Source organism: Onychostoma macrolepis, chromosome 15, assembly GCF_012432095.1.
Source record: "Onychostoma macrolepis isolate SWU-2019 chromosome 15, ASM1243209v1, whole genome shotgun sequence".
NCBI lineage: Eukaryota > Metazoa > Chordata > Actinopteri > Cypriniformes > Cyprinidae > Onychostoma > Onychostoma macrolepis.
The window spans coordinates 12,775,141-12,788,951 of record NC_081169.1 but is presented as its reverse complement, the minus strand read 5'-3'; the positions used below and the strand labels follow the sequence as shown (position 1 = coordinate 12,788,951).

At 35.3% G+C, this 13,811-nt stretch overlaps 1 protein-coding gene across 16 annotated transcripts in view; it reads left to right on the top strand.

The window, feature by feature from the left end:
* Positions 1-11,055, top strand: part of phldb1b (pleckstrin homology-like domain, family B, member 1b) — a 78,703-nt gene extending 67,648 nt beyond the window's left edge. For 12 of the 16 annotated variants that reach the window (XM_058799675.1, XM_058799686.1, XM_058799683.1 and 9 more), the window contains 6 exons: positions 3,476-3,566; positions 3,665-3,811; positions 5,093-5,312; positions 5,974-6,059; positions 6,263-6,292; positions 8,273-11,055. In XM_058799675.1, the coding sequence (XP_058655658.1) occupies positions 3,476-3,566; positions 3,665-3,811; positions 5,093-5,312; positions 5,974-6,059; positions 6,263-6,292; positions 8,273-8,413 (715 nt within the window). In that variant the 3' untranslated portion in view covers positions 8,414-11,055. The remainder of the gene's footprint in view (positions 1-3,475; positions 3,567-3,664; positions 3,812-5,092; positions 5,313-5,973; positions 6,060-6,262; positions 6,293-8,272) is intronic. The other 4 variants (XM_058799676.1, XM_058799680.1, XM_058799691.1 and 1 more) reach the window with 1 other exon arrangement.
* Positions 11,056-13,811: the final 2,756 nt, after the last annotated feature.

Here is a 13,811-nt window from a genome sequence, read left to right as displayed (position 1 = left end):
TCTCATTCATTCTTCCACACAAACAGTCTTCAAATCTTGAAGGTTCCATGGGCCTATTCTATGAACTCTAAACTTAGTTCTTTCTATAGATTTTCTATTGGATTCAAGTGAGGTGGTTGGCTGGCCATTCTAGCAGCTTTACTTTCTTTCTCTGAAACTGTTTGGGATCATTGTCTCGCTTCAATGTCTACCCTCATTTCATCTTCATCATCCTGGTAGATGGCAGCAGATTTTTATCAAGCGTGTCTCAGTACATTTTTCCATTCATCCTTTCTCCAACTATATGAATTTTGCCAGTGCTACACCATGATGTTTTGGGGTGATGAGCAGTGCCATTTGACCTCCAACCATGGTGTGTATTATGGCATCCAAAGAGTACAATTTTTGTCTCATCTGACCAGACTATATTCTCCCAGTATTTCACATGCTTGTCTAAATGTTGTGCAGCAAACTTTAAACGAGCTTCAGCATGCTTTTTCTTCAGCAATAGAGCCTTGCGTGATGAGCGTGCATTCAGGCCACGGCGGTTGAGTGCAATACTATTGTTTTCTTTGAAACAATTCTACATGCTAATTCCAGGTCTTTCTGAAGCTCTCCACATGTGATCCTTGGCTCTTGGACAACTCTTCTGATAATTAGTTTCACTCCTCTGTCAGAAATCTTGCGAGGAGCACCTGGTCATTGCCGGTTTATGGTGAAATGATGTTCTTTCCACTTCTGAATTATGGCCCCAGCAGTGCTCACTGGAACATTCAGAAGTATAGAAATCCTTCTGTAACCAATGCCATCAGTATGTTTTGCAACAATAAGGTTGCGAAGGTCTTGAGGAAAGCTCTTTGCTTTTACCCATCATTAAATGATTCTTGTGTGACACATTGGTAATGAGACACCTTTTTATAGGCGGTCGTTTGGGACTGAACCAGCTAATATTAATTTCCACTGACGAGGGGCAGGATTTCTTTCTAATTACTGATAGATTTCAGCTGGTGTGTTGGCTTTCCATCAGTGTTAATTTCGTCGACGAAGACGAAAAATATTCGTCAACGAACCTTTTTTCTGTGACTAAGACTAGACGTTGACGAGCTAAAATTAATGTCTGATGATAAAAACTATGACGAAATTTATGCCGCGTCTTCATTAACAAGACGAGACGGGACTAAAATGTTATTTGAGGACTACCAGACATTCAAAATACATCCTATATGCTAAATTAACTGTCTTGTCTTTCTAAATGTGCGTCTCTGTCATTGGATTACAATCAGATGAGGGGCGTATCTAGTCTCAGTATGGCAGCCGCAGTGGACGGATAGGCTATCGAAACGCAAACTAACGATCTGAAACAATAGCCTCAGCACCCGAAGGGTTAGGGATAGGGTGACCAGACGTCCCGTTTTTCCCGGGAGTCACAATTCGTTGTCGATTAATTTAAAGTTAGTGACGGCGGGATAGGCGGAGTCGCGCTGATAGAAGCGCTCTCTCTCACGCACGCTCCACTTCTTCAGTTCTCATACAGCACGCGATCAGTTCTCAGCGCTCAAATACACACACAGCAGTCCTGTGTCTATCGTGTAGAGTCAGAGTATCTCACATAAATACAGTCAGTTATGGCTTAAGTGAGCGTAAACAGGTGGATGAAAACTGAATGTGTGTCAGTATGCATGCCTTCCGTCTTAAAGGGACAGCATTCCTAATTATCCGTGTCATAAATGTTAACCAACAAAAGATGTTAAATAAATGTATACTTAAGTAAAGCTACTGTATCTGAAAAATGAGTTTAATTTGTATCTCTACCAAAAAATGAAAATGTATTCCAGTTTTTCCAAATTCAATCCTTGATTCAAATTTCTCATAAGCTTAATTGATTTGGTCTAAAGAGAGAAGATTTGATGCCTATTTTTGTTTGAATACTACATATAAAATAGCTACCAAAATAAATGTTGTTAACTGCACTTTGACTAAAAGTAAAGACTAAAAGTTGACAAAAATACAATGACTTTGTCGACTAAAACTAGACTAAAACTATGAAATACTCAAATTACTAAAATGTGACTAAGACTATTAAGCATTTTCGTCTCAAGACTAAGACTAAGACTAAATCAAAAATGCCTGCCAAAATTAACACTGCTTTCCATGCCTTTTGCACCTCCCTTTCTGCATGTGTTCAATGCTTTTTCCCTGTGTCATTACACTCTATTACACAGACCTTAATTTCTGAACTTATTTGTTTTGCTTTCTTTGTATGTATGGATTACTTGGATTGTTACCGATATCTGGAGAAAATTTCATGTCAACAGCACCATTAGAAATATATTTACTGAGAAAAATGGTGACGTGTTCAATGCTTATTTTACCGCTATATATATATATATATATATATATATATATATATATATATATATATATATTATTATTATTATTCCTGTGATGGCAAAGCTGAATTTTCAGCATCATTACACCAGTATTCAGTGTCACATGATCATTCAGAAATCATTGTAATATGCTTATTTGCTGCTCAGGAAACATTTTTATTATCAATGTTAAAAACAGACATGATATATTTTTTAAGGATTCTTTGAGGAATAGAAAGTCAAATAAACAGTGTTTATTTGAAATAGAAATATTTTGTAAATGTCACTTTTAATCAATTTAATGCATCTTTGTGAATAAAAGCATTAATTTCTTTAAAAAATAATAAAAATATATCACTAATCCCAAACCTTTGAACAGTAGTGTATTATAAAAAACTACGCTTACAGCCATAATATTAATTTATTTGAACGTCATTCCATTTCAGTTTGGATTCAAAGATTCTTATATTCAAATTTGGATTCAGGAATTGAATTTCAAAGACATTCTTATTTCAGTTCTGAATGGCCCCCAAACCCAGTTTGACACTGACATGTTGTCTTCAGTTACAAGCGTTATCATGGGAAATGTGTGAAGATGTTGTAAACAAAAGCCTGTAAAGTACAGTGAAGCAGTGGAGCAGTGGAGCTGGACAACCGGGGCACGACAGCTTTGTAAACAGACGGCCTTCAGCTGTTTCTCTCTCTGGAGAGAATTTGTTTACTTGAAATGTTCTCATACAGTTTGTTTACTCTTGTCTTCATAAAGCTTCAAGCTAGTCTGAGACTCTTCTCTAGAGGAATCCATTACACATTTTCTTTTTCTCTGTTTATAGTCCACATGTGCTTCATTTCATGTTTCACAGCAGATTTTCATGCTTGTACTGTATGTGCAATCCAGTTGTATTTTCATATATGACGAAACGTTTCGTAATCCACCAGTCTCGCCGCTACCGGTCTCCATTCCATCATTCACCAAATAGATCACCGAGGGGTAAAATCACTGAACGGTTGCGCAAGTTTCGCTCGAGTATTTAAATGTTTGCTGTCTGTCTTGGTTTAAACATGTATAGTGAATCCCCCCCTCAATATAGTCAATGACTTTGACTGAAGTTTTATGTGTTTCACAGTGCCAGTGGTATGGATGCGCTAAAGATCGAGGAGATGGAGAAGATGTTGAAAGAGGCACAGCTAGAGAAAGCTCGACTCATAGAGTCCAGAGTAAGTCTTAGAATAAGTATACAATCAATACAGTAACCATGTTCATCTTTTTTGGCTCCCAGCCTTGTCTAATAACTTCTGCTCGCTTTTGGCTTCAGGAACGAGAGACTCAGACCCGTAAACTCCTGCTTGATGAGGAGAGAAGAAGAAGAGAGGAGGTGGAGAAGAGACTGCAGGAGGAGACGGTACACAGACAGCAGCTGATAGAGAAGGAGGTGAAGATGAGGGCCAAAAACTTCTCTCAGGTGAGGAGTCGCAGATCTGTGGCGAAAGTCCATTGTGATTCTATAGGGACTGCCAATTTAATGAGCTAATTTGGTACAAATTGTATTACTTTTTTTATTTTGTTATATCTTTGTATTCATGTAGGTTTCATGGTTATGAAGAATGTTTACACCATTAAAAAAAAAAAAAAAAAGTTTCAGTTTCATTTTTAAATTTAATTACATAGTCATTAGTTTTTAATTTAATTAGCGTTTTAATTTAAATCATTTTCATTAGAATTTAATTTAAACCTTGAAGTATATAAATATTTATTTTACTTTAAAAATATATAAAATAATTTTATATATATATATATATATATATATATATATATATATATATATATATATATATATATATATATATATATATATGGGTAGTTGACAAATAAAAATTGGTGTCCTATGGTGTGACATAGCAAAAATGTAGAAAAAAAACATACAAACAACATGAGAAAAATGTATCTTCATTCTTACAAATAGTTACAAATAGCATGAGAGGTTTATCTTCAATGTTAGAGGTTGTTTTTTTTGGTTTTGTACACATTGATACATCAACTACCCATGTATATATATATATATATATATATATATATATATATATATACTAATTATACACTTGTGATGTCAAGAACCACCAAATTTATAATAATTGTATAATTTTAACAAAATAAGAGGGATCATAAACATTGCTTGTTAATTAGTACTACCATGAATAAGCTGTTACATATGCTATAGCATAAACGTAACAGAAGTTTACATGTAGTCCACAAGAAAATATAACCGAAAAAATATTAACGTTTTGTTAAATTGAAATGATATATAATCATTTCATTCAAATTTACTTACAGCAAGTTACATTTTACAACCTGAACTGCCATAAAAAGGTCCACTTGATTGATCTGGCCACCAAAAGTTTTGAATGCTTTGTTAAAATTGTTTTATTATTATTATTATTATTATTATTATTATGAGAATTAAGGTTTTAGTATGAATAGTTACATTAATTATGCTTTTTTTATTATTGTTATTCAAGACGGTGACATTTTTGACCTTTTGCCACCTTAAAAAGATAAATAAAAAAAATAAAATGTAAATAAATTTTAAAAAATGAAAATAAATGAATGAATATATATAAAATAATTTCCTGAAATTAAAACCATGTTCATCATGAAAAGTCAATTTTGGATAAATGAATTGATAGGGAAATAAAACATGTCATGTCATAACAAAAAATATAAAGCAAACTTTGTTGATTTCCAGGCCCGCCCGATGACCCGATACCTGCCCATTCGCAAAGAGGAGTTTGACCTCCGTTCCCACATCGAGTCCTCAGGTCACAGCGTAGACACGTGCTACCATGTGATCCTCACCGAAAAGATGTGCAAGGGCTATCTTGTCAAGATGGGAGGGAAGATCAAATCCTGGAGGAAGCGCTGGTTCGTCTTTGATCGCCTTAAAAGGACGTTTTCCTACTACGCCGGTATGTGCACCGCAGCGTCGCCTTCCAACATCCTCCTTACTGTGCACTATGCTAATGCTGCTCGGCGAACGTGTCGTTACGCTTTCGTCCCCCTGGGGTTGGGGAAAGAAACGAGGGCAGAACAAAGAGTGGATTGTGGGTGAATCCAGCAGTGGGGGGATACGGATAATTAGTAATTCTTAAGCTCACAGTGGCTGCCATGATTTCCGATAGCCTCGGGTTAGCTAGGGGCATACAAATAACCAGAAGCCCGTCCGCATGCTATCTGATGGTGATGAAATCTGCCGCAATGCTGAGGAAATCGTGCTCATCACCCAACCGTGGCGCTCGGCAAAGCGTGAGCTCTCGCTCTTCATTTCTACGCCGGCTGAAAATGAAGGGGTTGCACAGCAGTAACAAGGTCACATCGGTGCTTACCAGATCATTATTCTCGAGGGGAGTGGGGGATTATTTGTTTTCCAAACCATCGCTGTGCAAAACATTGTGTTAATCACTAGCTTTCTCTTGTTTTCCAGTAAAAATACTTGGAAATGCTTGTTTTCGAAGAAAACACTCGCTTTCGCTTCTCGAGTTAATTCGTTTTCAAACAAAAACATCGCAATGAAATACTTATTAAGAGAACGTTTTTTTTGCAGTGTGACATCTCTGTTTCCGTTCGCAGATAAACATGAGAGCAAATTGAAGGGTGTCATCTACTTCCAGGCTATCGAGGAGGTTTACTATGATCACCTGCGCAGTGCCACAAAGGTACGATCGAATAAGAGCCCTTGGTATAAGCACAGCTCACATCTCCCGCTGTTTTTCTGCTCTGCTCTCCTGTTGCACCATTTCATTTGATCTTTTTCTGTTAGCTTCTTTCTTCTCTTTTGTCTCTTATGCTGTAACTCTGCTGTCAATGTTCCCCACCCTTCTTTTTCTTCATTCTTTTGCTTTGCCCACTGTTTTCACAGAAAGGATTTTTCAATCTGAATTTGACAAACGTACGTATCGCTCTCCACCACTATCACCCTATCCTGCATGTTTGCTTAGAGGAAATTGCTCTAATTCATGCATTTTTCACACACTTACTCCCTTGTGACTAATTTACATACCTCGTTTTGTATTGTTTTGAATAACTGGACTATTTGCCCCTTCACTTAGTAGATATTTGGTTTTTGCAGTTACTGAGGATGGGAGTATAATGTAATTTACGACCTGTGTACGTTTCCCTTAAGTGTTTCTTTACTACTCCCACTTGTGGTGAGATACTAAGTGTGTGTATAACGTAATAGCTCCACAGAAGCAGTTGTGTGGTGTATTATACGCCATCAGCTTCACATTGTATAATGTAATAGGCTAATGAGAAGCTGTAATATAATTCGCTCCTTGACAGTGTCAGAATCATTTGGAGAGATTTGTATGTATCCATTGCATGAGTGGAGTGCTCTTTAATAATGAGTGTTAGGTTAGGAGAAGTAATTAGCACATTTTAACAAGCACCTCCTGTTTTACATATGCAGCTGTATTAAAATTAGAGGTGCTAATAATTAATCATTTATTATTAATTAAGCTCATCTGGGAAATGAGTGCACGCTGTTGCTTGTGCTGCATGTGACGTAGGAGCTTATAAAACAGGTTCAAAGTAATCGTGCACAATTATAATGATAGTGTGTTATATAGTATAATGTGATAACAGGCTGTTAAATAAATTAAATAGGCTTATCAACATTTAAAAAAGAGAAGAAAACACTGCCCATCTTTTTTTCTTTTTTTTTTGACATCAAAGTCAGTATGTCCAATCAAACATTGCAGCATTTCCGTGCAAATTTATCTATCAGTTGATGGAAACAGCCAAATTAGTATATGCCAACATGAAAGTGATGAGACCTCATCCTTTAAAACCATGAGCAAAACTAAACAAGGTGAAAGTAAATACGCCCCAGGCTACATTAAATGCAGGTTCACGTCCAGCAAGGATAAACATGCTAACCACAATGTGTTTGTGAGGTGAATTATTAAATGCCAAGAGCATAAAGCCATTAAATTGAATAGATATTTAGAAATATCTACAACATTACAAAAAACATCAGTTTTACTACATTAAACATTAACTTAAGTTCAGAATCAAATCTAAATATATATATATATATATGTGTGTATATATTTTATAAAGTCTTGTAATATCTCATGAACCACATAATAATACTTGTGCATTATTATTAATACTTAAAAATTAGTAAAATATATTAAATTATACCATTTGGATTTGTACTTAATATAAATGCATTAAAATACTTTTATTAAAATGAAATGAAAAAAACTAAATAGCACATTTCTTATGTTTATTTATTAATAGCATATTATTACATTTAGATATTATATTTATTAAGATCCTTAGCTTAGTATGTTTAATTATTTGTTGTTGTTGTTATTATTATTATTATACTTAGCATAATCACTTTAATTGTAGATTGACTGTAGTTATTATAAGTATGTATTATAAAGTATAAAAATACATAAAACTAATATATTATAAAATTATAAATATGACTGTATTTAAAATGTATTATAATGTCTTGCAAATTTTTTAATTCACAAAATAAGTTGTACAATAAATTGTCGCATTATCCATACACGTTATTAATAATACTTGGAAAATTGTGAAACTATATTAAATTAATAAATTAAGCTGGATTCATTCTAAACCAAAAATAGCAGTACATTTCTTATGTTTATTTATTTTAATTTTTCTATTTGTATAGTGGCTTTAATTGTAGTTAAAATACTGCATGTGGTATTTGTCATCCTCCACATGTGATTAATTCATTCAATTTTAATAAAAATCATTTTGTAAAAAATTCCTTAAAATTGACATCCCCTAATGGATAAATAGCCGCTGATGCATATGCCTTAATAACTGAGTAGCAGATAGACTCCATACGTGGCTCCCTCAATCATCTGATTGTTTTTTTTGATCGCAGAGCCCCAACCCCTCCCTGACCTTCTGCGTGAAGACGCACGACAGACTGTATTACGTGGTGGCCCCGTCCGCAGAGGCCATGAGGATATGGATGGATGTGATAGTGACAGGAGCCGAAGGCTACACGCAGTTCATGAACTGAGACAAAACCCACTGCTGCTTGCTGACCTACGCATCAAAACGGAAACCATTCGGCAGGGAGACTTCAAATGACCCAGACTTGTTATTCCCAATGAGAGGAAAAACTTTATTTTGTTACTTCCTTTTCTTCTTCTTCTTCTTCTTCTCATGTTTCCTGGAGATGTTATATATTCACTCAGATGCACAGACAGATATCCACCAGAGGCGTTCCATGTCTGCCTGGATTGAAAAAGGGAGAAGACGAAAAGACCCGGTGAACCAAACCTGCAGGTGGTGGCTCACTCACCATCGACGAAAATGCCTTTTTGCCGTCAGAGATATTTTTCAGTTGCAGTTTATCTTGTCTGGATGTGCAGAAACTTGACTTTCGTTTCAGTTTGTCCCATGATTTGTCTTTTCAAACATAATGGGAAAAATGCCAAATGCCATCAAGCCATTCTGGAATAGTGTTGCGTTAAATATTCAATGGGATCGACCGACAATATAAATTAACTGCATTACATTTAAATGATGTTTTAAATTAAATGGAGTATTACATTTACATTTAAAGATCCGGTATCACAGAAACAAAGACTTAATTCACCAAAGCTCACCTACCAGCTCAGGAGTCTATATTTATTGTAGAGGGACGTCAGCGACTCCTGTCCAAGTGTATCCCACTGTGTGTCTGTGTTCCTAGTTCATGCTTTTAGATACAGAACCACAAATGCATGCACACACACACACACACACACACACACACATACAACGTACAACAGTAGAGTCTATTTGCCAAGTCCTGACAACTTGATCTTGTGATTTGACTCCCAAGGGAGGCAGCCATCACTTATCACTGCCAGCCTACGAGAGTTTGGAATAATTGCCACAAACAGGAGAAAAAGAAACAACATCATAATCATGCAAGTCATACAGTGCCTTGATATTGACCCATATTTATCACTCTTAGTATCTGAACTGTTAAACTAGTGAAAAACAGCTGGAATCACAGTCGCAAGGTGCGGTCACATTAGAGAAATGTTGAGGGTAAAAAAAAGTCCATTGTCAATTGTGTAGAGATGTATGAAGCACAGCTCACACAGAAGTCGCATTAAAAACAATCAAGTTTTCCAGCTTTTTGTTGGTCAACGCAGTGATTTCGAATGACCAACTTTAATGGGTTTTGAAATCATGCAAAATTCCAGATTGAAATTCGCCTGGATATCACCTGCGAAAATTCACCCAACAACAGTAAATTAGCGAACATTTTGTGAAAATACGTAGGCAAAAAATGTCATTTGTTTACTGTCAGTAGTGTACTGATGCATGAAATACAGCTCACACTGAACTCACGTTCAAAACAAGCAAGTTTTCCGGGTTTTTTGTTGGCCAACGTAGTGATTTTGTTTGACAGATTTGAATTGATTTAGAAATCTGCTTTGGCAAATCTATGGCCATTATGTGAAATTCCAGACTGCATTGACGTCTACTGAAATTCGCCTGGATTTCACCTGTGAAAATTCACCGAGCAGTAGTAAATTAGAAAAAATTTGTGTGAAAATTACAGAGGCAAAAAATGTCAACCGTCTACTGTCAATAGTGTAGTGCTGCATGAAGTACAGTTCACACAAAAGTCACATTCAAAACAGTCAAGTTTTCTGGCTTTCTGTTGATCAACGCAGTGAATTTGCTTGACATATTTGAATCAGGTTTTGAAATCTGCTTTTGGAAATCTTTCGCATCATGTGAAATTCCAGATTTGCCTGGATATCTCCTGAGAAAATTCACAGAACAACAGTAAATTAGCAAAAATTGTGCGCACTTTTCTTTGGCAAAACAAATGGCAATTGTGTAGCAGTGCGTGAACTACAGCTCACACGGAAGTCGCGTTCAAAACAATCAAGTTTTCTGGCTTTCTTTTGGTCAACGCAGTGAATTCGGTTGACCAACTTGAATCGGTTTTGAAATCTGCTTTGAAATCATGCAAAATTCCAGATTGCGTGGATGCCTATTGGAATTTGCCTGGATTTCGCCTGCGGAAATTCACTGACCAAGAGTAAATTAGCAAAAATTTGCTAAATGTTGCTATGTTGGGAAATCTTTCGCTGTCACATGAAATTCCAGTGTGATGGATTCCTATGTGTGGATTCGTATCGAAATCTCTGCAAAGATTCACAGAGCAACGATAAATGTGACCGCACCTTTATTCCATGAGATACATAGTGGGTTTTACTGTTTTAAGAGATTGTTAACAGACACGTACTGTAATTTTAAAAAAGGTGACCTATTTAAATCAGTCCTATACTGCTTTAATACAATTTAGGGAGCTATTTAAATGGTTTAATGGCTCTTCAAGTATTATTGATGTTTTACAGGCAAGCTATTAACTAGTCTGCCCGACCTTGTTAGTTTGGGGAAAATAAAATGTTTATTTATGGTTAGCGATGTTACAGCTACGACACTGTTAAAAAAAAAAAGACCAACATGTTCTGCTTTCTCCCGAAACCAAACTGTATGTTGAAATGTAATTGAAATCTACAGAGAATTTAAATCAACATGAATAATTAGTCTTCATTTTGCGTGTAAGATGTCTTGAGTACTATCACAGAACTAGGTGAAAACAGTGTTGTAAAATGTTGAACATGAATACACTCACGGTTTTCCTTATTTATGGTGTTTTTGTGTTTATTTGCCTAATTATGATCCATGCTAACACATAAAACACGCACTTGCGGAGAAGACTGTAGCCCAGAGGTCACAACTAAACTCGGACTTCAGATGTAAAAGGGCAAGTAACCCTTACTGCTGTAATTAACACTGCAACGCAAGCAGAAGTCTTGCATCATAGCTACTGTGTTGTTTTCATGACACCAGACGAGAGCGGCATGCTAAATTAAAAACCTACTGCTAAGATGTGCTACGATAAGGTTAACCCAAGAAAGTTTATTTTGGTTGGACAACACCCTAGTTAAACAGTGTCAAAAATTAACCTTGAAATAAATCACTTTAGAAGTACAATAAGCTGCTGGCAGTGTTAAAATATGTCATACTCCTTGAGGGTGTGTTTACACTTAAATTTAAGTTATTTTCAGGTAAATGCAAACGTGTAAATTTCCTTAAATCAAGATACATTTACTTTAGAAGCAAAATAACATAAGAAGTCTTGCTTTCTGAGAAGACTTCGAAGTGAGTTTGTGACTAGAATAAGAACAAACTGAAAAATTTGTTTTAATACATGTCAGATATTTGTTCTTGTTTTAAGCATAAACTCACTTGATTGTTTTCAATTTCTTAGAAAATATCTAATATGTGTACTTTGATCTGTAATATGTATTTAGATCTGCATTGGAAAACACTCATTCTCATCTTTTTTTCCCCCCAGTGCATGCTACATTTAATGCCACGATTTTATGAATTTAAGACTTTTTAAGATCTGCAGAAACCTTGTCTTTTGGACTCCAGATGACAAAAAAAAAAAGAAAAGAAAATGATACATTTAGTACTGGTCCCCTTGGCTTAGTTCACTGTCAAAAGACATAAGGATCACAACCTGATTAGGCAGATTTTATGACGTATATTTTGCAAATTTACAGAAAATCCAAAACAATGCTGTATGCTGGGCTAAATGCGCTCGTTATATTTAGGCTACATTTGGTGGTTAAAACTGACATATAGCTTAAAACTCACAAAAACCTTATAAAATGTATAAAGGAGTCAAAACAGAAACAGGATTTCCTTCAGGACACACGGATATCATCTCAAACTGTAGGCTAATTGGCAACATGGCTACAATGAAGAGAAGAACGCGATATGTTTGAGAATGTTGTCTTTTTTAGGATCACATCTTGTGATATCATGTCCTGTTTTTTTTGGTTCGTTTAGATGCCTTTGGTTCACACTGCATTTATGGTCCGCTTGTTTGATGCACACCAAGGTTAGGAAGGCATGCAAAAATTGACTGTATGCAAAATGCTTGATTTAGCTTTGACTCTGCCCCAGAGCATAATAATTTATATATTACCAAAAAATAAACAAAATAAAAAAAGCTATTTTTGCGCACCTAGCCACTGACAAATGCAGTAACTGTTAACTTGCTGTTACATTTTGTCTTGGAATATATGATCATTTTAACACTACATGTGACCCTGGACCACAAAACCAGTCTTAAGTGTCAATTTTTCGAAATTGAGACTTATACATCATCTGAAAGCTGAATAAATAAGCTTTCCTTTGATGTATGGTTTGTTAGGACAATATTTGGCCGAGATACAACTGTTTGAAAATCTGGAATCTGAGGGTACAAAAAAAATCTAAATATTGAGAAAATCGCCTTTAAAGTTGTCCAAATTAAGTTCTTATAAGTTTCAAGTTTTTATACATTTACGGTAAGTCATTTACAACATATCTTCATGGAACATGATCTTTACTTAATATCCTAATGATTTTTGGCATAAAAGAAAAATTGATAATTTTGACCCATACAATGTATTTTTGGCTATTGCTACAAATATACCCCAGTGACTTAAGACTGGTTTTGTGGTCCAGGGTCACATATGTGAAAACTGCCTATCAAATCATATCACTAAATATGCTAGGCAGCCCTAAAAAAATTCAATCTCTTTAGAATTCAACTCTTTAGAATTCACTTTGAGAAGTTAGTGAGTATCAGTTCAGTCTTTGAGCAATATGTAGGCAATACATACTGAACTGTTTGGGGTATACTGTACGATTTAGTCTCTCTGAAGTGAGTTGTTTGCTGATGCAATTTGTAGGGATTGTTTACTGAAATTTATTTGGTAATTCCTGGAACGCTGTGAAACTGACACCGCTTTAGTGGGCAGCAGTAGGAGAATATTCTCAATTAGCATTCTAACATGATATTACTGAAGTTAACAGGCATTTTAAAAGATGAATTCTTTTTGCTAAGCAGAGATATCAAGCATCTGAGTGGTTTGGCAACAGTTTTTGACTGTGCTCCTTTTAAACACTCAAGGGAGAAACAGTATACAGATATTATTGGGTGTTACAACAGCAAACAAAAAGTCTGAAAGCAGCGTTCATGTGTTGGCGATAAAATCTTGTTTAAAACTAAAAAAAAAGGGTGAAAGAGTTGAATCGATCCACACCAACATATCAGTTCAACTTCTACTAAAATATCAAGTGCTTTGAATTTAAAATGTGATCTTGGATTACAGACAGGAAACATTTGCAATTGATAGATGTGCATTTTTTCAAAATGCATAATTGGGTTGGGAAATATTTAAAACTTGAAATTAGAATTTAATATTTCACTAATATGCACTAATATTAAGTATAGCTTATTATTTTATGATCCAGATATGTAAAGTATCGGTAATAATAAATCTAGATAATAAATAATCACAGGACACAAATGTTTCTGATGCAGAAATGGACAAATTGTT